The sequence below is a fragment of the Lontra canadensis genome, unplaced genomic scaffold, assembly GCF_010015895.1.
Source record: "Lontra canadensis isolate GAN:19392208 unplaced genomic scaffold, GSC_riverotter_1.0 scaffold10, whole genome shotgun sequence".
In the NCBI taxonomy this organism is placed as follows: domain Eukaryota; kingdom Metazoa; phylum Chordata; class Mammalia; order Carnivora; family Mustelidae; genus Lontra; species Lontra canadensis.
The window spans coordinates 6,550,100-6,577,702 of record NW_022631004.1 but is presented as its reverse complement, the minus strand read 5'-3'; the positions used below and the strand labels follow the sequence as shown (position 1 = coordinate 6,577,702).

The window sequence follows — 27,603 nt, the reverse complement described above, 5'->3', positions numbered from 1 at the left end:
TCCCTCACATTCCCTCTTGCTATCTGGGCACCATTTTTCTAAAGCTTTATTTCTGCTAAGAAGTAAACTTTCCCTAATCCATCCATAATGGAACCTTTAATTGGATTGGGAGCAGGGTGGTGTATAAAATAGCCCCTATTCACTCAAAAGGACTGTAGTTTTAGGGACTTAAAGGAGAAAGGTATTGTGAAAGAAAATCCTCAGGGAATCAAGGATTAAAATGTGGCTCTCTTAAATTCATCAACTCCAGAACACAAATGAATTGCTTCCTTAAACAGGTAACTTTCCAAATAAATGGCATAGCAAAACTGAAATTAAAATTACAATTTTACACTGAGGAGAATGATGCATTCACACTAACAATTTTTGGCTTTATAAACAACTTACTTCTACATCCTTTTACTTAAACTCACAACTTCTACACAAGGAAGCAAATGGAGTGCCTTAAACATACTTAGCCATATTCTCCCTACTCTCTCTATATATTTTCCCTATTATATGTCTAAGGAGAAAAGCATGCAGCCTCTGCTTAATTCCCGGACATGTTCTGCAAGTACTACTATAAAACAAGTTTGTTTCCAAACAAAAATACATTTTGCTCTTACAGAGGATCAGATAAAATCACTTTTTAGATCCCTTAACCAACTATCCTGTTCTCTTTTATACACATCCTACCTCCAAATATCCTTTGGTAGGATACAGTACTTCTGTCCTATGTCCCCTTCCACAATGCATATTCAACCACTTGGGATGTCTTCAAGAGTGAGAAGGGGCTACAGACCATACTTACTCATTCTCCCACTGAAGCAAAGATATTCAAAGTATCAAACCCAATATCTAATGTTAAAATGAAATCTAGAATGTTATCTACCAACTTCAAATTAATCTCTCAAAAATCTACATATTTATCAAAACAACAGGGAATTGTGGAAGAGAAACATTAGCAGAGAGAAAAATTTCAATTAAATTTGACATTTACTATGTGTAAGCTACTACTCTTCATTAAAATAATATAAAAATAAAAATAAATCAATATATTTGATTTAATTAATGTAAGAATGGTAAGAAATGGTAAGAAATTCAGTTGATTTTAAGAAAACCCTCATAAAGTATCCACTCTGTTTTGGAACACTTTTCAAACTTCATAACAAATGCACATTTATTGAACTCTTTCTGTGTCCGCCACTGTGCTAACACTATTAGATGAATTATTGCCTTTTCTTCTCTCAATAAGCCTATAAGGTAGATGTAATCATCTGTTTCACACAAGTATAAAAGTAAAAAGTATTCACTATTTTGGAGGCCTATTAAAATTAAGAAGTCCAACTATTATTTTTATCTGTGCCATTTTAATAATAGAGAAGTCATTATGTAAATCTCAGTGGTTAGTATGTAAATATCACAAAAGTCTAATGTATTTAATTATATTCCATGTGTATTTATGCTTCTTTACAACTTCAGTTTTTATATATGGTGACTTAGTTTTAAAGGGATGGCCATAACACCCAGTACTCCATGCAACACACAAACAATGAACCATGGAACACTACATCAAAAACTAATGATGTACTGTACGGTGACTAACATAACATAATAAAAATAAATAAATAATAAAAATACATAAAATTAAAAAACAGAAGCAATATACTCAGGACTATAAGGAAAAATAAATAAATATATAAAGGGATGGCCAGAAACTATTACTTAGAAATTACCTTCCATTTGGGTGTTCACAATTAATTACTATTTCTAGGGCATCAAATAACTTCAGGCCTTCATTTGTTGCTCAGTAAGAGGCAATTAAACTTAGATGGAAAGCAGTGTTTTAACTGAAAGATGGTATCATTATCTTGACTTCCTACAGTGACATTATTCAGACTTATGTAAGATTGGGTCCTCTGCTGTACTGTAAAATATTTACTATAAAATAAATATACAAATAAAAAACATATACAAAACATGTATACAGATAAATATATTGAACTAGAACTACATAAAAAGGAATAAACCTCTTATCTCTGAGGAGATAAGAATCTCCTAAGTTATACATCAGTGAGCCATTTTAAATCACTAACAAAAGTAAGTTTTAAGCACCAAGAAAAGCTTGTATTGAATGTATTTTTTATATAATGCTTATCCCTTAGAAGAAAGAAATATAAGAGCAGTTTGTGTCAAGACCCAAAGAAATGAAGTCAGAAAGTTAAGAACATCATACCAATCTCCAGAGGAATAACTGTGTCCCCCTGAAATTAAAAACACAGACATACCTGACAAACCCCTAGAAAGGTTTCTTAATTTTAAAAGAAGAAATCTATATATTTCTTTATAATGAAATTCATATTTACATAACTTTAACAGAAAGTTATCAAAAGTTCACCATTATCTGAATTGTTAATGGTTGTATTCTCAGCGTATTTGTGGAATGTGTAACAGGATACATATAATAGAAAGCCATGATCTTTTTGATCAATGCCATGCTGGTGCCTAAGAAAAAAGAGATGTCTACAAGAGAGGAGAAGAAGGAATATGTGTTGGTAAGCAGATATTACAAGTAGCCTCTACAACTCTAAGGTTTGGCAAGGCAAAGGAAACAGAAAGGAAGAGGGAAAATCAGAGTACATAGCTTGATTAAAAAGAGGGCCCCCAAAATTCCTCTCTTAAAAAAAAAATAAATCCCAGGGCCCCTAGGTAACTCAATGGGTTATGCATCTGCCTTTGGCTCAGGTCCTGATCTCAAAATCCTGGGACTGAACCTCAGGTGGCGCACCCTACTCAGCGGGGAGTTGACTTCTTCCTCTCCCTTTCCCTCTGCCCCACGACCTGCACCCGTATGTGCGTGCTCTCTCTAATAAATAAAATCTTAAAAAAGAAAAAAAGTCATAAAAAAATAAATTTCCAAGAGTTAAGTCAGTAGGTATTTCTGGTACTGGGTTGGAGTGAGGAAGCAAAGTCCAGGAAGATCAGAAAGACAAGAGTTACAAAATCAGGACGAAATTTAAAAGTCGGCTAAACGATAAGACCAGAAAGAATACTTGTTGTTTTGCTTATTATCTGAAAACACACACACATATACACACGCAGGTGAGCATTTAATTGGAGCCACAGAGATAAGAAATCCTAAAATATTCGTAGCAGATACAGAACGATAAATGGAAAAGAACAGAATCAATCATAATTAAAGAAGTATGAAATGGCTATATTTTCTTAACAAACTTCATCGATATATTTTATAAATAAAATAATAAAAAGGCTTTCATAGGTTGACCCCTGAACTCAGTTGCTCTATAACCTTAGTTTTCCCATTATATCTTAAATTCTTCAAAAAAACAAATTCTACTGAGATAGTTTTACAATTACATAACCCTCTGTATAAGGTATTATCGAGCTTTCTTAATAATGCTCCTGACAATTTAAAAACGTTATCCATTGGGACAAAAAGCAAAATGAGCTTTCTTTACATTATAGAGTTTAAGGAAAATATTTATACATTTAATCATTCATTCAAGAAATTTCTATGAATGTCCTTTATGTGCGAGATACTACTCTGGAGTCTGAAGATAAAGACATCAACAACAAAAAAGTGGGGGGGGAGGGTTGGGTGCAGAAACATTTTATGAAGGATTAGATAAAAATCATTTTAAATATCCTGCTTAAACCTATGCATTGAGCAGTAGATATTAATTATAGAAAACAAGGTTCAAACAACCTTAAAATGTCTGAGGTTATTGTTTAAGCAAGGGGAGAATATCTCAAAATCAGAGTAGAGTGGCTGTCATTAAATCCAAAACCAACTCTTTCCATCAATTCCATGTTTTTGGTAAACTTTTCAGTTGTTTTATTGTAGAAGAAAATACTATAACACACACACACACACACACACACACACACACACAAAATGCTACCACCCACCCCCAAATTGTAGATTCTGTTATTTACTTAAAACACATTATTAGACCTTAAGGCAAATATTATGGTCAACCTGTAACATTCAAATGTATATTCAGGTTTTAGTAGATAACACACTTTTAGCTCATTTTTACTCATGGAAGCCTATATACCTAACTAGTTCATCAAATATGGACAACTGTAAACAATTTTATCTTCATATACAAATGGGATCTAAAATTATTCTAGTGGAATAAAATAAAAATTAACATTTTTATAGCACCTCAAAAATAAATATGCACTCTTACATGTTCAATACAGTTGACAAAGTTATTAGAAGTTTGTATCAAATATCTAATAACCTTAATCAAAAAGTTGTTCTCTCTGAATGACGATAATGAAAAAATATTTTTGTTTGAGAATGTATCATAATTTAAATGGCTACTAAGTTTGATACTTAAAGCTATTCAAAAATTTTATTATATGATTAATGTCTAAAGCTTCATGAGGAACCAAATCATTTCCATTTTTAACAAAGTTAGTTAGCAATCAGCACAGCTGGCACAAAAGTAAATATTCAAAAATTTTTGTGGACTAAATGACTTTATATATATAAACTTATAGAAGATTTTAATGGTTTAACCTCTATATTTACTCAAAAGTTCAAAAACAAGGATGTCTTATAAAATGTCCAAACTGCATAGTGCTTTGAAATGTTTTGCAAAAATAGTAATTCTCTCCTCTGATGTCCTCTGTGACCAAGAGCTCATTGAAAGCTATTTTCAGAAAAGGGTAAAGCTAATTATTCAAATGCGAAAACTGACTTCTAATTATGATTTCACTAGTACCACTTGGGGGTATTAATCAAATTACTAATTTATAGAATACACACAAACACATATTTGGCCTCTCTTTAAGACATTTCCCTGGCCCAAATAGTAAGAGCTCCAAATTGATGCTTAGTATGTAGGTCTATATTCATAATTCGAATCATTGGCAATGAAAACAGTTACCACTAGTATGTACCATCCGAAACTATAACAAATTATAAAAAGTGATCCCCAGGGCACCTGGGTGGCTCAGTAGGTTGAGGATCCAACTCTTGATTTTAGCTCAGGTCTTGATCTCAAGGTTGGGAGTTCAAGCCCCACTTTTTTTTTTTTTTTAAAGTGATCTTCTACTTCAAGTTACAATAAAATCATTCCTAAAAACTCTGTCACAAGTTTTATGTTTTAATCTACTCTTTATATGATAAAAGTATCTTAATTTGTAATCTGTGAGGAAGAGCGATTCCAAATGAGAACTTTTTCTAAATAATAGAAGGTCTATAATACCGTATTCCTTTAGGTGAAAATATCTCTAAGACATGATGGTATTCTGTGGTAACTAGAAAAATACTCCTTCCCAAAGATGTCCACAACCTAATCCTGGAAACCCATGAATATGTTACCTTACATGGCAAAGAGGAATTAAGGCTGCAAATAGAATTAAGGTTGCTAATCAGCTAATCTTAAAATAAGATTAACCTGGATTATCCACCACACCTAAGTAATTACAAGGGTCCTTCAAAGTGTAACAAGGTGGCAGAAGATCAGGTCAGAGTAATGTGATGTAAAAAGTCCTCAACCTGTGGTTGCTGGCTTTGAAGACAGAGGAAGGGGGCCACCAGCCAAGGAATACTGGAGTCCTCTAGAAGCTAGAAAAGGCAAAGAAATGAATTGTCCCCTAGAATCTTTCCTCCAGAAAGGAATGCAGCCTGTCAACATCTTGACTTTACCCAGTGAGACACATATTGGTCAAGTCACTAAATTTGTGGTAATTTACTAGAGCAGTAATACAAAACTAGTATGTATGCTCTTTTTTCTTATTGAATGTACTTTCATCTTTAAAATCAAACAGAATCATTATGAGAATCAATTACTGTTTTAAGCAACCTATCTACTCCAACCTCCAAACATACACAAAGAAAATTCCCATATTCACTGTTAGAATATAATATAGATTCCAAGTAATCTTTTGACAACAGAGGTGTACTATTATTACCTATTACTTCACTTCATCTACTGTGAATGGCTCTGCTCTCATTACTCTCCACATCACTAACTTCCCCTCAATCTCTACTTCTTTCCCTCTTAGTACCCCCCTTTAATTCTTTCAAGTTATTTTTGGTCACACAGTATCTCCTGAGCTTCTTGATTCTTGCATAAATATTGGCTTTAAATGCACAAGGCTAGTCAATACCTTTTTCCTTGTCTGCAAATCTACCAATCAGCATATAATATTCTGCTCACCTCAGCTCTTTTCATTGTTCCTTTGTATTCACTGGTTGCTTTCTAAGCAATCTGAACTTTAAATTTTCCTGTAGAAGGCTATGTGTATTTAGTCAATCTGCAAACTTGAATGGGAAGTAGCAGAGATAATGATAGCATAGTCATACACATACCCTCACTATTACAGGCAGCTGTGGTAAATGGCAATGTTAAGTGCAAATTCATTTTCTACGCATATAGGCAACCTCCCCCATCCCTGCTCTGTATGTTCTCAGTAAACATTTAAAGGACAGGGGAGAAAATAAGCTCTTAACTTCCTAGTGTGAAAGTTACAGGAAGAAGACAGGACTAAGCAAACGAAGTCAAGTTATATGTAGTATTAGATTTGATAAGAATATATATTTACACTACAATTCATTTTCTTAAACCTTATCCATCTTCATCAAAGGCTTTCAAACATTTAAACAGTACAAATATTATTAAACTGAGAGCCAGGAGATGTCCAAAATTATGTCCTATTCATGCTTGCTTCTCTGCTAATTGGAATTAAGTTTGTTTTCAAGTCATCTTTTTTAGTCTTATGACAAATCTGTCTATAAGACTAGATACCCAGACCTTGGCAATCTAAAAAAAGACTTAACCAATATTAGCAACACATAATCACAAAACTGAAATATTACAGTGTTATATTCTTTAAAATCTATGCTTTATATTGATTATGTAAAAACACTGTAGAGATATAGCATATGTACTATGGTTTTATATACTTTTTATCTGTTCACTTTCTGTTCATTCTCAAGTCTTTCTTCATAAATAGAACTTTAACATACATAAAATCATAGCACAGGGATAATCTGATCTTCTTTTTTCTTTTAAAATTTTATCTTTTGAAGTCCTATAAATATAACTAAGGTTCTAATTATATAAATCTACCATTTCAATTCCCTTCTAAGAAACCTATAAGGAAAGAATCCTTTTAGGAGCTCTAATATTAATATATTATATCTGAATTACATCTGAGTCAAAGACATAAAATAATTCATGAAAAAGTAAAATATGACTTTAAAAAGCATGATCTAAAACAGAAACCCATCTCCAAATAACAATTTACCATTTTCGAGCGTACTGTATTTTTTCTAACTAAAGTTTTCCAGTTAAAATATTTAGGAAAAGCTTTAAAGTAATTTTAATCCTAAAAGAAGATCCATAATTGATACTTGACTTCAGACTAAAATGTTTTCAATAATTCAAATAGTATCTACCAAGACAAAATTTTTAACTACACGTAAATTGCCCTTATTGAGTGAACACAAACTTGAATAACTAAACTTCTGCAATCAAAATATAGATATACTTTAAAAAAAATACACAGAGTATTACACTCATGAAATAAATTATAATTTCCACATAAAAGCTGAACTCCAAACAGAAATTAAAATTGATGTCCGTTTACTTCTGAGAGCTTACTATATTTGGCAAACTGCTTCCTTTTTGATAACACAGTGGTTTCAGTTTTATATAAAGACTCATTATAAGCCACAATGTTTCCTAAGAATAAAATATGCAACATTTTATTAGCTCCATTTTCATCTTCTGTAAGCAGCCATGGATATAACTACCAATCACTTTAAAACCAGATTTAAATTTCAAGTATTTTTCCTGTGATTTACTACATATTCCTTTAGGAGTTTCCTAACCAGACTACCTGACATAGTTTACAATGCAATGATTTCTTAAAACTTGCATAAAATAATAAAAATTTTTATTTTGTCCTCCACGAATTTAGAAAAACAAAAACAAAACAAAAAACACAAGACAGAAATCGCTTTCTCTCTGCATTATCTGATCATGTGAAAACATTTCAGAGTGGGGTACCAAGGTTTCCTCCTCCTCTTCTGAAAATTAATGGGGAAAAAGGCAGCTTTGGAGTATCTTGAGAAGACAAGGATAAGTAGATATGCAATGGATATCCTTCCAGTTGCAGGAAAGCAGAACTTAAGGAACTAACATAGACAACTGCAGAGAGGGTATTAAAAAACAAAAGAGCATGGCACTGACAGGATACCAGTAAAAATTTGATGGCTTTAAAATAAACTGTTACGATCTTTGTAAGTCGTGCTTTTTGCCACTTATTAGTTTTAGAGTGAACTAAGCTTGTATACTCTATCTGTGCCTTGGTTCTATATAGATAGGGGCAGGAAGAGAATATAACTCATTATAGATTTACTGAGAAGATTAAAACAAAGTGCTTAGCATACATAATGCCCCAACACAGAATAAGAGCTCAATATTATTTTTGTACAAATCTCATTTCAATTGAGTTTTAAAAGACTTTCAGAACATTACCTCTAGAAATCTCACACTGAAAATTTGACCTTGGTGATATGAAGAAATATGTTTGAAAGAGGAGAGCCCCCAAATTACTAATCAACCAACCAGTATTTATGGAGTATGTATTATGTATCTAGATCAAATAGCATGATGCCAGCCTTTCAATAACTTTTCACATTAGTAAGTTAATAAAGGGAGATGAATTCATGGGCAATGACATAGGGGAGACAAGAGAAATGAAAACATTTATTAAACTGTTTGAGATTGCTGGTAACTGGACTATCAGTTCAAAGACAGCTCTCTCTGTGGGGCATTTCATGATAAATGTAAGGAAGCTAACCTGGAAAGACAAAGACTTCAGATTGGGGGTTAGTGGGAAAGAAGGTTGATTAGGGTTTTAAGGATTTTAAAGAATAATGCCAATGACAGCCAGTTTTATTCTATTCCTCTAAGTAAAAACCTGTCAAGGGCACTAGAATAAAAGCATGTGCTTGATGGAATCCCTGAATTACTGAATTCCTGAAAAGTTCCCCTTCCTTTCTTTGTTCTCTTCTTTCCACAGATATTTATCATACACCTACTACCTAACAGGAAGTGTGAAAGGTGCTGGGAATAAGAAATCATTAAAACGAGGACTACACCTGGTTTGATGAGAAAAACTTCAGTATAGATACTCTCAGAAGAAAACTAACCAATCTATTTTACCAGTACTACTTTTTCTTTTAAGTGAGGAACCTGTTTTCTCAATACAACTTAAAAAGATTTTACAGTTTCAAGAGTGCATCAAATGAACATATTTAGAACACTTTAGATATGTATTCATATCAAAACCATGCACTCTTAAACTCTATCCTGAAAGTTCCTGTCACTTAAAATATACCAAGTGAAGGAGTTCAGGAACCTGAATTATAGTGTTTAGGGACCTAAAAACCATTCTAAAACTGCACACGAGCTCTCAGTTTGTTTGTTTGTTTGTTTTAAGATTTTATGTATTTATTTGACAGTGAGAGAGATCACAAGCAGGGGGAGTGACAGGCAGAGAGAGGGAAAAGGAGACTTCTTGCAGAGGAGTGGGAGAGGGAGAAGCAGGCTCTCCACTGAGCAGGGAGCTGGATCCCAGGACCCCGGGATCATGACCTGTGCCAAAGGCAGATGCTTTAACTGACTGAGCCACCCAGACACCCCCAACCTCTCAGTTTTAAAATACCCTAACAGTTTTGTCAGATGCCATAAAACAGTAATAACAAAAAATTAATCCTAGTTGGAAAAAAGGAAAGCAAGGATAATTCAAAATAGAATTGGGCCAGAAGAATATAATGAGCCTCTAAAAGATAATGCAAACTTATAAGAGCATGTAACCTTGGACAAGTTACTCAACCTTCCCCATCTCAGTTTCTTCTTCTGTAAAATGGTGATAATATATAACACCTATCTCAAGGGGCTGTTATGAGGACTTATGAGTTAATATAGGTAAAGCACTTAGAACAGTGCAGGCACACAGTAAATGCCTCAAACATCCTGTATTATTATAAAGGCATCTCACCTATACCTGGTTAATGAACAATTTACCCTGACAAAAGTAAACAATAGCTCTAAAAAAAGAGGAAATGTTCAAAAGCAGCACAACAGCAGGACAAGAAGAAAGTCAGAGAACTGTGTTAGTGATATAAATTGTGCTTAAGAAAGAGGTAAAACAGAGATCACAAAAATATGTTTAGTTTTAAATATATGGAAAGAGAAAAAGATACTCTATATTTAGAAAAAAGAATCACATTCTATATTCAACAAAATTTAGATAACTTCCAATCACTTTACATTACCCTAACAAAAGTTATATTGATAATAAAGAGTATACTTCTTGTGATATAGAATTTGGAACCCCATCAATGGTTTGTTCAGCTTGCATAAGTCATAACTGATTGGACACAGTCCCTGTGGGCATGCCATTTCATCCAGACTGGATGGTTCATTAGTCATAATTACTATAACTGTACAGCAGAGACTGCAGTTTTATCTCATCATACATCTTTGATCAAGCTGCTTCAATTTCTGCTTCATCAGCATATGAAGTTACATTATTGGAGTTTTTTATTTTCAATCAGTGATTAACACAGATTATGCTTTTTATCAAAACATGTATTTGGTCTTCACATTTAATAGCGAGGGCTCAGATCTGACCACCATTTGACCTCTGATATTTCAAAACCACCTAAACACCATGAATCATCAACTGAAACCCAGAATGTTACAGAGAAAATTAAACAAAGGGAAGAACTGACCTGTGTTAAAAGCATAAGATGATTGCACTTATCTAAATTGAGACTAACCATATTTGCAGCAGCTTCTCATTAAACATTAAATTGCACACCAGAACACATCATACATATTTATTGTTTTGTACTGCCACTTTCAAAAGACTCATACCACAATTAGTGTTTCTCTCAAACTGTAAGCTACATAAAGAAATTTCCCATGAAGCTTGAAGACAAAGTAATGTAGAAGACTGTACAAGAAGGTTAAAGAACAGATGGATAATAGATTTCACTGAACACTAAAGCATAACACACTTACTTCAGAAAGGAAAATGTTGCCAAAACATGGTTCAAATGCAAAATACTGAATGAAATTGATGTGTCAGGAATTTTTTTTTTTCTCCTAAGTTCTACTGAAAACAATAGGGGACTAAATGGCCTGTCTCACTATTTTTGTTCCTCAGTATTTTCATGTGCAAAGTGTCCCCACTGTAGGCCGCATGAACAATCATAATCGACAGTTACATGCAGGCACTGAGGCTGCAAAAATCCCAGAGTAATTAGTGTTGTCTGAATGCAATGACATCTGTGTTCTCATGGTTTTCAAGACATGTCAGGCCAATAAGATGTATATGAAAAAATATGACAAGCATCGCAAATGCCCTTCTGAAAGGTCTTACACTTTGGGGGAAAGCTGAAGAAATAACACATGTCATCTTTTTGTAAGCAATATATTTAATACTAAAAGATCTAAAAAGATCTTTCGAGTCATTCATTTTCTTTTTGTAACTATAAAGTATTTATTCAGGATATAGCAATGCTGCATGAAAAAAAAATGCTGCTAGTTTGTCTCTTTAAAACTTTCTTAACACAAATGATTCTGTGCGGTGGAAGTGTATGGGCCCATTCCTTAAGTAACAAAACAGAGAGCACATCTTATTAACACTGCTTGATTTCTTTACATCTTAATTCTAAAATGATATCTCTCGTTACTGGACATGAAATAATTTAAAATGTGTTGGTAAATGCTTTAGAATTATATTCGCATTATTTCTAACAATAGAGACTGCCAAACTGATTGCATTAAAAAGCCTTTGTTTTAGAATACGTAATGCTTTTGCTGAGTGGTCCCTATTGCTGAGCCCTCTCTCTAGGCTGTAGCAGTATGTTGGAGCATGCACTTGCTCCAAGAAAGACATTAGTCATCATTAACAGAAGCACTGACACCAAATCTAAGTGCCTCTCCACAATGACCAAGTGGCAATCATCTTTCTCTTAGACTGTCACTGCTGATTAGGATTTTCTTTCATGAAAATTTAATTTGTCCCCCTTTCTTCGGCTTATTTTTTTTAATTCAAAAAAAAAAAAAAAAACCCACAACACTGTATTTAGGAAAGATTGCAAATACAGCAAAAGAAGTTCCACCTTTAACATAGGCTACCAATATAAAGATTACAAGATTCTCAGCCAAATCGTTTATCTAATCCAACAGAAAAACAAAGATTAAGTGAATGATTAATAAACAGGGAAAAACAATGATTCTGAAAGGAATCTAGATTTAAGAAACCCTTAAGCTTCAAAAGGTGAATAATTCAAGAGATCTGAATAAAATTTTTCTAATTAATTACATAATCCCAAGCCTTCTTTAAAACTAAGACTATAATATTTTAATAATAGCCATATTTCACTGCATTTCAAATTTGTATCCTCTATACCTGAAAAAAAGAAGACAGGGGTATCAACATGTCACTTCAAACTTAAGAAAATATTTAAGCGTCCATACCCTCAGTGTGCATTAACCTGCTGATTAAAGGAAAAGAAAAAAGGAATTTTCAGTGGCATTGGACGAATGAAAATGATTCACGTGGTCACACAGGGTACTCCGCAGCTAGATGATACTACGGACTTAAACTCTGGTTCTGTACAATATCACAGTGTTAAACAAGATATCATAGCATAAGTTATTTAAGGAAGTTTTAAAAAACATTTACTTTCCTGTTTTATTTCAATTTGTTTAAAGTTTTCAAAAAATGTAAGCATATGATAGTTTGCAAGGATCCTGGTACAACCAAAACTCCCACTCCTACTTATAAATATTATCTTCTCTTTATATTACTTACATTTTTAACAAAATAGAGATTGACTTAAATTTAAAATATCTCTAAATTATTTTATATCCTTTTAGAACATGTGTATTTTTAGTCAAAACCTGTTACACTTTTGTGTTCATGAGAACTTAAACTGTATCTTTAAACGTAAATATCCTTATGAAATGCCTTTAAAACAAAAAATCAGCCTCATTTCTTTTTAAATTCAGAAGCAACCATAATTCATCAAACTTTAATCATTAAATGTTCTATGTCTGACTATTTTATTGTGAAAAGTAATATAAAACAAATTAGAAGGTCAAATACCAAATGCTTTAGGACTAATATATCACATTTATAAATGGTACAATTTTTTTTTTCTATTTATTTAAAACTGGTCTACAGTTAAAACATTTAAGTAGAGATTAGGAATTAGAATGGATTTTGAGAGTCAATTTGCAACTGCTGAACTTTCGTAACAGAGATACCACGATTCAGTTAGGATGTAGTCTAAAATGAAAGCAAGACTATACCATAATAACATAAGTTACCTATCCTTGCATAATTCTCCTTACAAATGACTGGCTCGTTTCTTTATTTTTTTAACTACATAAATACGTTGTTTAATTTCTTAAAAGCTTAAAAGTAAACTTTGATCTTCAGAGTTGCAAAGACTTATCCAAATCAAAACCTCAAAGACTTAAAAAAGTATGACTGACCCTTGCTAGATGCAGTACATGCTCAAGTAGAGAAGTTTAGCTCTATAACTTCCACCCCTCAACCTAAACCTCCAAGTCACTTGTCAGTTAAAGGTTGGGCGATTTATTGACCGCCTCTGGATGCATACTGTCAGTGCTGAAGGAAATATGAGAGAGGGTTGTCGCTACTGTTCTGGAGCTCATTGATAATGACATACCTGCCTCTGTCACCCATTACCCATACTACAAACTACTTAGACCTAACTGAAAAATCAATAGCCTACTTGCACTGGTTCCTGTGGCTGCCTCCTTTGATTGTCAGCTCCTGTCTAGGGTCAGCACTTACATGAAAGGGGCTGTGACTGCCTGATGCTTTCAGGACAACCTAACGATATGAAACTAGCCAACAGAACAGTAAATTCTGTCTCCCTGCCCTCCTCATCAATTAGGCTTTGACTAGGCTTGCCTGTAGAAACCTGACCTTTTAAGTTTAGGTGAATATGGACTAGCTGAACACACCATTGCCCTCAGCACTGAGCCAGGAAATCTACTGACAGGTTAAACAAAACAGAAGGTTGTAACTGTCATAATTTGCATTGCACTTTCACGCCAACAAGGGTGTTATCAGTAGGGGCAAGCCCTGGAACACACAACTCCAGCACCCTTAAGCCACACTACTCATAAATTTTCAAGTGAAGTGAGATAAAACATAAATTCACAAATAGCAATGCATTTCTCAGTGCTTAGTCTTTTAGGTTTGCACTTTGCAAACCCACGGAGTGTCCATCAACAACTCTTTCAATGGTCACCTGCACTGCCCCTACATTAATGAGGGACTTCCAGTGAATACAACTTAGAAGTAAATATAAGTCAACTATGCCAATTGAAAAGATATTTTAGAGAGAATTCATAATAAAGCAAACAGATTGACCTGTATCTCGAAACGAGAATAATTAGTTCTCAATATATTGTCTCTTTCCTGCCTCACAGCCCTCCCTCCAGAAATAACCACAAGCTCAGAAAATAGTAAGTTATCACACCAGTGAAGGGAGGTGTTGAAATTATTTCCCACCACGCTTCTCTGATACAGCATCTTTTACAGTTTGAGAGAAAACTAAGAACATCTGTAAAATAAAAGATGTTAACACTTTTATGCTTGTCAGATCTTCTGATGAAAATAAGTGAAAAGCATGAGAAAGTACTATAAAACTTTACTTACTATCGTGACTCATGTTTTAAAAACCATTTCCCTGCTTGGATCTATCTTTTAACACAACATGAATATGGCAGTATTACAGTTCCTTATAGCAATAGAGTTTCCCTAAGGAGAAGAATGACCATTCCTTTTTTTTTTTTTTTTGTAGTTTTTTTTTTTTTATTTTTGGAGTTAATTGTGAACTTGAACTTTCTTTGGCTTCAATAACTTTTATAGAGTATCTAACCTTTATAAAAATATCAGAAACACTGAAAGTCCATTCAACATTTTAAGACAAAAACATACCAGCTAATCTTATGTATACCTTCAAACACATAGTATTTTTCTATACATACAATACACATAGCTGTGTCTTTTTCATGTTTTTATTCTCCAACTCCTATCAAGCAATAATTAGTATACTCTTAGAATTTATTCTAAGTTGTTATTTGGTTGTCCCTCACAACCATCTCCAACCTATAATTTGTCATTTTTTTCCTTAAGACTAAAATATGGATGGAATATAACCATTTGTAAGCTTATTCCTTTCTGTAATTTTTTTCATGTTAAAAACTTTCATATACCTATATTAGAGCAGCACTGTAAGTCTAAATTCCTGCAGAAAGATTTCTGATTTGAAATCAACTAATAAAGACATAAAGAACAACTTAAATCATGCTATGGTATGAAGTTACAGATCATTTTATCTTGAAGAGGTAGAAAAAAGTTCTAATCCACCCCTGAATTAAGAACTGAGAAAACAGTGAGTAGAGATAATGACTCGATCAAGGTCACTCCGATAGTTTGTAGTCAACCCAGGACAAAAAATCAGGGCTTTTTTCCCCCCTAGACTAATGCTCTTTAAATGCTATCAAACTGCCTCTGTCTTATCTACCTAGGTAAGCTACATGACAGCAATGACCTTATATATTTTTAAAAATACACAGCTTTATATCATTCACTTTTAACTGATGCTGTAGTTTATAGAAAGTTTTGCCTAATTTCCAGAATGGATTAGATTTGTAGAACATTTAACCAATAAGGTACCATAGAATAAATAACTATTAGAAATAGAAGATGTAATTAAGTATGGTTGGAACCCCATACTTACCTAATTTGATGATTAACTATGCATCTGGTAGCCTTTCAGGTCCTTTGTGTGGACCTATCTGATAGCAAAGTGAAAGGGCATGGATAGTGTCTGGTCCCAGCAAGCAAATCATTTGGAAACAGTCATAGCCATAGATCAAAGATTTTTCACTCTATCCAGGCTGATTTAAACCTACCAACCCAGGTTTTGTCTTCAGACAAAACCAGTCAGAAAATAAAAGAATGACTCTTTAGGATCCAAAGATAATAAGGGAAGATAGAAAGGGAAAATTCAGAAAAGAAACAGGCTGGCAGAACCTTGATATACATAGGCCAAGACAGCTGTTTTATATCCTAGCTTGATTTCACATGGTTAAAGGAAAGGTTTCCACTCCTTAGATCATCAAATATTATTTTATTTATACTATACAGATGTCTTCTATACGTAGATTGGAGCCAATGAAGAATTTTTGTTGTTGTTGTTTAACTAACTATAAGGAATCAGAAAGACCTCACAGCACATCACTTTTACTCTAATTCACAATGTTTGAAGGAAGAAACAGGCTAGAGTTTTAACATTTCCATTAAAAATAATAAAAAATCTATTAAAAATTTTCTGTGATGGTAGCAAAAGAATGATGCCAAATGACCTCTACTAGTAATAATGAAGATGGAGTGTGATAGAACCAATATATTTTAAAATAAACTAAAATGTTCAAAAAGACTAGTTTTCCTGAAGTATAATACCAAACTATCCATATGATATGCTTAACTGATGATTTTAAACATAGGTCCACAAAATGTCTTACATAACCTGAAAGAAATATAGAACACAATACCAAGTCTTATATTTTGAACTAAGTACAGCACAGAACTAGCATAATCTACATCCCTAATCTCAATCATCTGTTACAGATATGTCTGGCACTGATCACAAAGGAAAACAGAAATGGGAATGGCGATGGCTCTAAGATCCCAAAAAATATATTCTACATGTGAGTGTATAGTATTGAGTTATTAAACAAAGGATAGCACACCTTCTTTAAACCATAAAATTTAATGTCTTGAATAAAATGGAAATCAAAAGTTTTGATTTATTTAGCATCAATTTCAATATTGACTAATCCCGATTTTCCTATCTTCTGGAATTGATATCAAAAAAACACCTAGACACAAAAAATAATCCACAAATTATATAATCATTCCTTAAATAGTTAAGAGCTGGTTCTACTGAAAATACCCTCTCATTTGTTGAAGATTATAGCGAGTTATGAAAGCCAAAATTATTTGACAGGTGAAATTTAATATCTACCTCATAGTATATTAGCAAGTTCACATTGTTAAAAAGGAAGGAAGAAAGGAGGACAGGGTCTTATTTGTTCTAACTTTCAGAACTTGTTTATCTATGGAAATAAAAATGTAATTACTACAACTCTAAAACGTATACATTTAAAATGAGAAAAAGCTAAATGATTTATTGGTAAGACCAAATGATATATCCCAGCATACGTGAAAATACAATAAGTTCAATGAAACACCTTCTGAGAGATGCTTGCTGAATTAACTTGGATTTTCTTAAAATTTCATATCCTGGCTCAGTAATACAATGGTATGTACTTTTCAGTTAGGCTAAAAGCTGCTTGCTTCCATTTTCCTGAGTACAATTTCTCTGCTCTATCATTATACATCTTGTTAAGATCAAATTATGTATAGCTTAATAAGGTATGTTACTCAACTTGGGGGAAAACAAGAACATATACTGTACTCTTCAATTTTCTCAACCTACAAAGTAAGAATTAGACTTGTAAAAGATGTAAAAGTATAAACAACACCACTAATCATATATTACCTGAGGTTACCCAACCAAATTCAAAAGGCCCACAACACAATGCTCAAAAGCATGTAAAATATTTATTTCTTAATACAGTTCAATAGGCTTACTATGCAAAATTAAAGCTATTGCCTTTACCTGACAGAACATTATCTTAAGTTCAAACTGTACAAATGAGAACAATACCCTTGGGTAACCAATCAAAGAGATTACAAGGGTTTGGTTTTTTGTTTTTTGTTGTTTTTTTAAAGCTATTTTGTAAGAGGAAAAAACAAAAACAACTTGGTTCAGCCATGTGACTTACCATTTAAAACAGGTACTACAGCGAACTGTTCAAAGAAAACATTCAATTACTGATTACTCTCTAGACTGATTCCACAATAGTAATTATTGATAGTTTAGAAACAATGTCTATGATACCTCAGTTTTGGAAATCAGATAATTTCACAGAGAGCAAAAGAGAATGTGGTTTTACTTTGACTTTTAATACAATGGAGATACTACAACCCTGATAATTGTTTTTAAAAGCTTTTTTAAAATAATTACGTCAATAAAATTTCATCAACTAATACACAATTTGTGTTTGGATTATTCACTTTTCTTTCTGTTTTTACTAGAATATTTTTTAAATGAAGGGAGTTTAGTAGTTGTTAATTTCCCCATTTATATTTTGACCAAAAATTTTTTCTTTAAAAAAAATCAAGCATTTTTATAAATATGTTGAAAGATTAAGTACGTAAGAACCCCAAAATTTAGCAACTACACAGATGCTTCAAAATTAGATTTTAGAGGAAGAGAGTATACACATGTAAACATGAGGTCCTTTGTTTTCCAAAAAGTGTAAATCCTTCCAAGTTGGTTTTTTTAAGTCAATAACCTAATTATGTTTTTTTAAGTCAATAACCTAATTATGTTTTGAATACTTCTAAAATGTTTTCCTGGAAAACAAAATTATATAATCTAAAATCTGTATACTCTTTAGTAAAGATTGTTATAATACTGTATGCCATGTCTATAAAGAATAAAATCATGAGTATCTTTTAAGTCTCAGCGATATGATAAAGTAAAAAATGCACTGAAGTTTAACTTAGTAAATATATTTCTAAGTAAAGATCAGCAAAAAATAAAACAGTTTAAGGATTCTGTATTCTCTGGAAATGTAAACAGGATTATATCTGTCAGATGTACAGAAGCTCTGACTTCAGCCATTAGCTTGGTTTTGCTCCTGAGAAACACAACATGAACTACTGAATCATTTCTTTTCAAATCCATATATTCCCTCAAGCAGTTCAAGCTTCATCAGCAGTGCAGGAATGTTTTAAAATGACAGGCAAAGAGCATTAGTTCTCTTTTTTCTCTCATACTGTTTCCCTATAAATGGAAGACAGGGTTCTTTCCTCAAAGCACTTAAGCGGAGGCTGTTTAAGTCAATTGCTGTAGGAAAATATGACTGAATTTTCTATGCAAGAAAGTATCACAACTGGATTGTTCATTTCTTTTCAAGGAAAAACACCGAGAAAATCAAGTATTGTATTACTATCTTAGAGTAACATATTAAAAAATTAGCATCCTATTAATTGCCCATTATTCTTCAGTTATAAATATCTTCAATGTAAGTCTTCTGCCAACACATCACCTCATTTTAGCACCAAATAGTACCCAGTTTTGCTTCTAATTTTAAATATAAAAAGGCCCTCAGATTAAGATAGACCATTATGTTCAAGATCTTATTTGTATAAATAGTTAAATCTTATTTCCAAGTTTTTGTACTCATAAGCATTTCATTGCAAGAGGAAATTCAATTAATAATTGAAAGTTTATTTGCTCATGATCAATTAAAAAGAGGATGTAAAGTATAATCTGGCTATTCTTCTGGAGCTTAAATATTCACTTTTTTCAAAACTAGCCCATTAATTTCTATAACTTGACTTCGATTTTATTTTAAGGAAACCGGAAATTTTAAGGCTAAAGTTTCAACACATACATTTTAGCTTACACTAACTAAAAAAACCCCTCCTTAGTATTATAGTGCACATTTTCATAAAATGCTTCTCAAGTAATGTGAAGGTAAAGACTAGAGAAGTCTGAAGGTTATGGACTACACAAAATCCCAAACAAAAAATTCAAATCACACCCTGAATATCCTCCCTCTCTTTTTAGGAATGTCTGTAAGCTAGCCCAACATCGCAGGTCTGGGCAGAAGCATGCTGATGTTGGCACTGCCTAAACCAAACAAACAAGATGTTTAACAGTCAAATAAAATGTCCTGCAGCCTCCCTAATGAATTTGTCAAGGACCATCAGATTTCTCTCCCCCTCTTTTGCCTCATTAACTCAAGTATGATGAGACGGATTATAACAAGAGAATACAGATCAATCGGTCTGAAGACCTGAAGTGGCTTTTAGCCTCTAGAGTTTCTTTCTCTCACTTGGTCTCCTTTAATAGAATACGGTATCTCCTGCAGAAGGGGCTGCCACTTCGTTTTAATACACCATCAAGGAGCTGCTGATGGACTTCTATACTAACATACATAAAAGCAGAGGTGACAGGGGCTCTTCAATTACAGCCTCCTCGGATACCGTTTCCCCCTTCAATTATTCAACCAGAGGAAGAGCGGATCCGCAAACACACAGCTGAAGCAGCTCTTAGAGCAGAGGCAGCCAGAGTGAGTTGGGGTGGGGGAGGGGGGAGGAAGGAGGAAGGGAACGAGCAAGAGCGAGCATTATTTGCTGGAAGTGTTTAAGTTTATTGCTCGAATGATGTTTCTAATTAGTACCACGGCAATAAATTAAAGTCGTCTTTGTTTAACTGATTTATTATTTACTATAGCATCTACCTTAGACAGGGTAAATTGGTAATGAATTGTTTTTAAATCAAAACATTTGTAACATTTTATCATCCCCCAGTCTCTTTATGTAAAAGTGGAGAAACCCAGAGACAAGGGTGCCACGAAACTTGGCCGAGCCCGACAGAGCCGGAAAAAGAGGAGTGGTGGCGCGAAGATCCGCGTGGCCGGGCCGGCGCCTACCCAGGGACCCGGGGGTGGGGGGTGGCGACGCCGCACTGGAGCTGGGAAGATGGACAACTGCCGTCACCCCCGGGACTTTTTGCAAATGCTCCCAGGAACGTCGCGGGCCAGGCCGGTCCACGCGCAAGGCCTTCCCTGCTCGGGTACCCGAAATGAGTAAGAAGCGGCCACCTCCAGGGTCTGGGAGGGAAAGCTCTGCACCCTCCGACCCCAGCACAAGTCTCCGCCCAGGAACTGCCCCGGGGAGAAGCTGCAGTAGATCCTCTCAGGGCTGGCCGCACAACTCTGCAGCAAAGTGTCCCTCCTGCCCGGTAATATTTCCCAGAGCGCCAGTGTGACCTCCAAAGCATTAGCCGGAGTATCTACAGAGTCTGGGCTTCGCACACGCGCGAACGCCGAAGACGCCAGGGCTCGGCTCTATCCTTCCGCCGCCAAGTACTCCCGAGATGAAAGCTGCGCCCCCAGCAAGGCAGGAGCCAAACGCCGCCCCAAGTCACCGCCACTGCGGGAGAAGTTGACTAAAGCTCTGCACCCCAGAGTATGGTGTTTGCTTACTTCCGACTGTACTTCCCAACTCCGGGCTACCAAAGACGTATTCTTCACAAAATCCGACTTGATTTTTTTAAAAAAGCCAACCAGTTCTTTAGAAAGGGGCTGTGGCAAAGAGAGTGAGGGGGGCAAGGCACCAGTGGTCTGCTCCAGAGACCTAAGAAAGAACCAAGAAGTCCAAGTATCTGACATCAATTACATGGAGAGAAATAAACTTTCCTTATGCAACTGAATTCAGGTTTACCTGGTCCAGCTTTTAAGAGGGCACCTCAAGCCCTCCCAAGAGCTTTTGCAAAAGCCGCAGAAACACCGGTTTTGCAAAAGGAAGTGTTTGCCCAAATGGCTTCATAGATTTTTATTTCTTATGTCATTATCAGAGAATATCGAAAATCTAACCAAAAATAATTCCAACTACTTGATTTGTCTTAAAAAGACTCAGCATCAAGACACCTGAGGTTCAAACATAAACCCTCCATACTAAGCAAATCAAAAACACTGTTACAGTTTCTTTCATCCAAAAGTAGGGAAAGGCTACAAGGGGTACAGCTTGAAAGTATAATACATATACTAAAAGCACATGCATGAGTTTCAGTGAAATGCCAAGGGAGGAGTGAAGCCATCTGTGTAATCAATAACAGGATAGTTATAGATTTTTGCAGCAGTGAAGTCTTTTAAAAGCAACAGTCAATTATGAAAATAAAATCATTTTACAAGTGAAACTCTACTGCCTCAGAGTATATTCAAAATTAGGTTTATAATATCTAACATTTTAAGAAAACTTTAACTCAGTTTCACTTTTACAAATTCTTTTCATTTTTATTGTTTAAAACAATTTTAGTGGCTTAGTTAATTTAAAAGTACATCGAACAATATTCTACCACATACAAATTTGCACTCTTTCTCAAGACTTAAACATATTTTATCTCTAATAACTAGTCTTTTTAACAAAAGTAATAGCATAAAAATATCTGAATCTTAATTAAGAAGTAATTATCAAACAAGGTGCCTGCACTATTTTTACTCTGCCCCATTTTTCAACAGGATATGGAGATTACTGAAAAGAGATTTATGGTCATAAACCTTCACCCCATATCCATTCCACACACACCCCAACTGGTGCACACATACAGCAATTGCTCTGGCTCTTGGCAGCAATGGGAGAGAAGGGGAAGAGAAGGGAGGGAGAGTTTGCCAGAGGAGAAAATCTAGAAAAATGTAGGTTCTTTCCAAGATTGCCCATCTTCCTTCTAGTTGCCTTCAAGAAAAAGTAATTTTGTCAGAGTTTGCACCTTCTGCACAATGTTGGTAGGAAGAAAAAAAAAAAAAGTGAACCTTTCTCAACCACTGCTACTCTCTCGCGTTATTCCAGCCATCTCCAGGAAGTCCCTTCTATATAGACTCTTTTTCTTCCTTGCAACAGATAAGAGGAGAGGATAAAGAAGAAGGGGGCTGTAAAATGTGTGTGAGCATTTGACTTCTACTATCTCCTCCTATTTTCTTACTTCTCTCTTTACCCCCTTTCTTTATCAAGTGCAGCGGTCGCGGCTACTGTCTGCCAAGCATGCCTGTCTTCTCTCTCGGATTGGCTAAAGCACTGACAGCTCGGGTAGCGATTGTAGGAACTGAAGCTCCACCCCCCTCATGATGGCCCTGGACCATTCATAAACTAAATAACTCCAGGAAACAGCAAGGCAGAGAGAGGGAGAGGGAGAGAGAGAGAGAGAGAGAGAGAAGAGAGAAAAGAGAGGAAGAGAGAGAGAGAGAGAAGGAGGGAGGAGGGAGAGAGAAAAAGAGGGAGGGAGAGGGAAAAGGAGAGAGACGTCGGAGGGGAGGAGGGAGAGACGATTCAGAAAGTGGAATCTGCACAAGCAACCTAAAGGGGGAGGAGAAGAAAAACCCCTGAATCCTTATAACTAAACCCCAGATGCAACGCAAGCAAGGACTTCGTCACACTAAAACAGATTTTGTGAGGGCCAAAATTATAAATTACGAAGCAGAAATGAATACCAAACAACTTTCAGCGGTTTGCACCTAGAGAAAGACAAGAAGAAGCCACTGCAAACAAACAAACCCAGTCCAAACAACGCCTCCAGTAGGAAAGAGGAAAACCGCTACAATAGGACCCCCTGAGAAGAGACCAGACCATCACGCTGAGAGTGCGGGGCGTCTGCAAACCTCCAAGTGTGCCTCGGACTGAGCTGCACTTCACTGCTCTCTGGACCTTAATTACGTCTTTCACCTTCCATTTGGGGGAGGGTGAGGAAAAAGGCACTTACCTACGCTGAGTGAAGAAGTCCTATCAGCGTGGGAGAGAAGTTTAAGAATGAAACACTGAATGTTTCGCTTTTATTTTTAAATTTACTTTGGCACTTAAAAGACCTTATTTCCAGATTTCTGGGCAATCTCGGCTGCAGGCATCTAAGCCTTACCTCTTGGTAACCTGAATTTTTCTCTCACCCCCCTCTTTCCCCACCCCCCTTCATCTCTCTTACAAGCACATCTTTATTTTACACATCAAGCAAAAAAGTCCCAGCAGGTACTTTTCCTCTTCAAAGATTACCTTTTTTACTTATTTCTGGAGAAGAAAAAAGGTTCCTAAAGAGGGGAAAGAGCGAGCTAGCCGGCTGTTTTGTCAGCCGGTCAGTCCAGGTGGAAACCAAGAGCGAAAGTGGGGCTTAGGGGGAGCGCGACGCCTCTTTTGCCAGCCGCAGGGCCACCACCACTGCGTAAGCCTTGGATCCCTCAACGTATTGCGAGACGCCGGTGTATAGCCCGGACCTGTGCCCCAACATGATCGCCGCTCAGGCCAAGCTGGTTTACCAGCTCAATAAATACTACACTGAGCGCTGCCAAGCACGCAAGGCAGCCATCGCCAAGACCATCCGAGAGGTCTGTAAGGTGGTCTCGGACGTGCTAAAGGAAGTGGAGGTACAGGAGCCTCGCTTCATCAGCTCCCTGAGCGAGATCGATGCCCGCTACGAGGGGCTGGAGGTCATCTCGCCCACGGAATTCGAGGTGGTGCTCTACCTAAACCAGATGGGCGTCTTCAACTTCGTGGACGACGGCTCCCTGCCCGGCTGCGCGGTGCTCAAACTGAGTGATGGACGCAAGCGGAGCATGTCTCTCTGGGTCGAGTTCATCACGGCGTCCGGCTACCTCTCAGCGCGCAAGATCCGCTCACGTTTCCAGACCCTGGTGGCTCAGGCGGTGGACAAGTGCAGCTATCGGGATGTGGTCAAGATGATCGCAGACACCAGCGAGGTCAAGTTGCGCATCAGGGAGCGCTATGTGGTGCAAATCACCCCTGCGTTCAAGTGCACCGGTATCTGGCCTCGCAGTGCGGCACAGTGGCCTATGCCCCATATCCCGTGGCCCGGCCCCAATCGGGTGGCGGAGGTCAAGGCCGAAGGGTTCAACTTGCTGTCGAAGGAGTGCTACTCACTGACCGGCAAGCAGAGCTCGGCGGAGAGCGATGCCTGGGTGCTACAGTTCGGGGAGGCTGAGAACCGCCTGCTGATGGGCGGCTGCCGAAACAAGTGTCTCTCGGTACTGAAGACGCTGCGGGACCGCCACCTGGAACTGCCAGGCCAGCCGCTCAATAACTACCACATGAAGACGCTGCTGCTTTATGAGTGCGAGAAACACCCGCGGGAAACGGACTGGGACGAGGCGTGCCTAGGCGATCGGCTCAACGGCATCCTGCTGCAGCTCATCTCCTGCCTGCAGTGCCGCCGCTGCCCTCACTACTTTCTGCCCAACCTCGACCTTTTTCAGGGCAAGCCCCATTCGGCCCTGGAGAGCGCTGCCAAGCAGACCTGGAGGTTGGCCAGGGAAATTCTCACCAATCCCAAAAGCCTGGACAAACTATAGGGTGCTGGGGACTGCTTGAAAAGCGACACAAATGGGAATGCTCTCTTACACACAACTCACACAACTCAGCTACAAACAGCAGAAACTCCGGACACAAACTTTTACATAAGCCACCTGAAAGAAACAGGAAGCAGGCACAAGACCTTCGTTAATTAACAAGCAAACAAAAAGAGAGCAGACCAGCCAACCAAACAAACAAAATCACATTCTTGCACAAAAGTGATCATTTTTCTTCCAAACAATGTGAATTTAAAAGGTCACACAAAAGAAGCAATCGGGCTTTGCCACCACAAAATGAAACCCAAGGTACATTTTCAAATCAATGTATAGTAGTTTCTCCTCTTTTCCTTCTCTCCCTTTCTCCTTTTTCCCCTCGCTCATCTTCTTTCTTTCCCTCTTCCTCTCCCTCTCATTTCATTTTGTTCTGGGTTGCCTGAATGTTGTCACCAAGTGAGAAAAAGTATTTAATTATATGTAAAATTTCTCTTTAAAAAAAAGTTTTGGTGATGTTAAATGTATCTCAGTGCCAATGTCAGATTGTGCCCCTCCCTTTCTTGCACCTCTACCCTCACCCTAAGCAGTCTTGTTGAAAACAGTAATAAAAATATTACTTTACATTGTAATTGACTGTGGACTGTTCTTAAATGAAGGCAGGTGAGATTGTAATTGATAATTCACAATGTAAGGATGTGAACTTCAGGAACTAAATGCAAGAGAAGCTTTCACTGGAACTCTAATTTTCAAAATTTACAAATACAGCCCTTTTTGTAGATTTAACCATACAAGTCCCCCCCACTCCCAATCCTTGGAAAAGAGAAAATATTAATTTTACCCAACTATAATATGTTTGTTCTGCAAATTTTGAGGTTGAAAGTAATAGTTTTCTTTACACTTGAAAAAAGTAGTTTTTTGTGTGGAAGGAAAGATTTTGGTCCTAATGTTTAAAATAGAAAAAACTGATTTCACATTAAAAATTAAGAGATTTGCTTTCTTACATCATATTTTTAAAAAATCAACTCTGAGTCTGAAAAACAAAGGCAATATTCATGGATCTTTTCTTGATAGTTAACATGATCAGTTGATACTTTGCTTTCAATTATTTGTCCTCTTGGAACTTTAAGTAACAAAAACTTAACAATTCAATCAACCACACCAAGAAAGAATAAAATGGTTGCAACAATATTCCTTTTCCCCAGCAAATGGTGATATGAACAATCCAGATTTAGAAACTTACCTCAGTTTTTTAAGGTTTAGTCATAAATGCCATAATTAAGACCATTATTTGCCAAATTCCCAGAATTATTCAGAAGGTGCTTACAGGCAATTGAAACAAAAAAGGTTTTAATACCATTTCTATGACCAAAGAAAAATTACTGTTTCAAGAATTTACATACAGAAAAAGTACATTACTCCTTCTGCTTTTCTAAGGTAATAATCCAATGTACTTGTTTTAACACTTCATCTAAATTAACAAAGGTTTCTTTTTAATACAAGGAAATAACAGTTAAAAATAAAATAATGAGTAAAACTGAAAGCATCCTAAAGGAGCTGGTTTGGATTGTCTTCTTTATGTTGTCTTCAATATACTCCATTAGATATGCTAATAATGAGGCACAGGTACAGAAAATATGTCAGATATTACCTTTTACATTTAAAATTTATTCTTTGAATTAGTCCAGTTTTTAATTTATTGAAAAATCCATGAAGGAGAGATGGAGGCAAAAGTGTTCTAAAAAGGAATTTTAAAGATCTAAGGAAGAAGTCTGCATGGGGGAGGGAGAGTATGGAGGGATGATCGGCAGGACAGCAGAGATGGATAAAAACAAGGAAAGTACTCAGGGCTCTGATGCCTAGAGTTCACTTGACAAAAGAGGCTTAAGTTCTCAGATTCCCTGGTAAAAATTTCCTAGTAAAAATAGTTTTGTTTTAGAAATATAAACTTTGATCTTATCAGTTCTGAAATAATCTCTACTCTTTCAGCCAATACTGTATCTTTTTCTGATCTCTCTTCCTATAGATGTAAAACAAACTCACTGTAATACTAAGTGGTTCAGACAAAAATACTAATTTTTTTTTAATAATAAAAATGAACTATTCTCCAGGGAAAATGTTCTGATTTTTAGGAACATTTTCAAAGCAAGTAGTAGGTACTCACATTTACAAAGAAGTCATTTAAAGGTACAATGTTTAGTTTAAAAGATAAAAATGACATCTTAAAATGACCTTTTTTTCCTTATGCACACAAGTATTTACAGCATGAGACACTATCTCCCTCCAGCTACCCCAGGAAGAAGTTTTTAAGTCCTGGCAAGAAGAACAAAAATTCCCCAAATTCGGCAATTTTTCCCCTATCTTATTTAACGCAGGTATCACCAACAAAAAAAGAAAAACACTGCCACAACACAAGCATCCTCATTTACAAAATACCTAAAAGCACCAACATCTACACAAAATAAAAATTTCTTTCAATAATTGAAAAATTTTAAGAATATAAATTAGCAAAACTTTGATTTCCATA

General features: G+C 35.8%; 2 protein-coding genes across 4 annotated transcripts in view; one reads left to right on the top strand and one right to left on the bottom strand.

Annotated features, from left to right (window-relative positions):
* LRBA (LPS responsive beige-like anchor protein) overlaps positions 1-27,603 on the bottom strand; it is a 729,797-nt gene that overhangs the window by 254,957 nt on the left and 447,237 nt on the right. The gene's annotated exons all lie outside the window — the stretch shown is intronic.
* Positions 23,005-25,706, top strand: MAB21L2 (mab-21 like 2). The gene has a single exon (XM_032855548.1). The coding sequence runs from the start codon at positions 24,006-24,008 to the stop codon at positions 25,083-25,085; it is 1,080 nt and encodes a 359-aa protein (XP_032711439.1). The 5' UTR covers positions 23,005-24,005; the 3' UTR covers positions 25,086-25,706.

Bases quoted from the DNA above. Each gene is read 5' to 3' on its own strand.
- MAB21L2 (XM_032855548.1), top strand. From the start codon at position 24,006: ATGATCGCCGCTCAGGCCAAGCTGGTTTACCAGCTCAATAAATACTAC.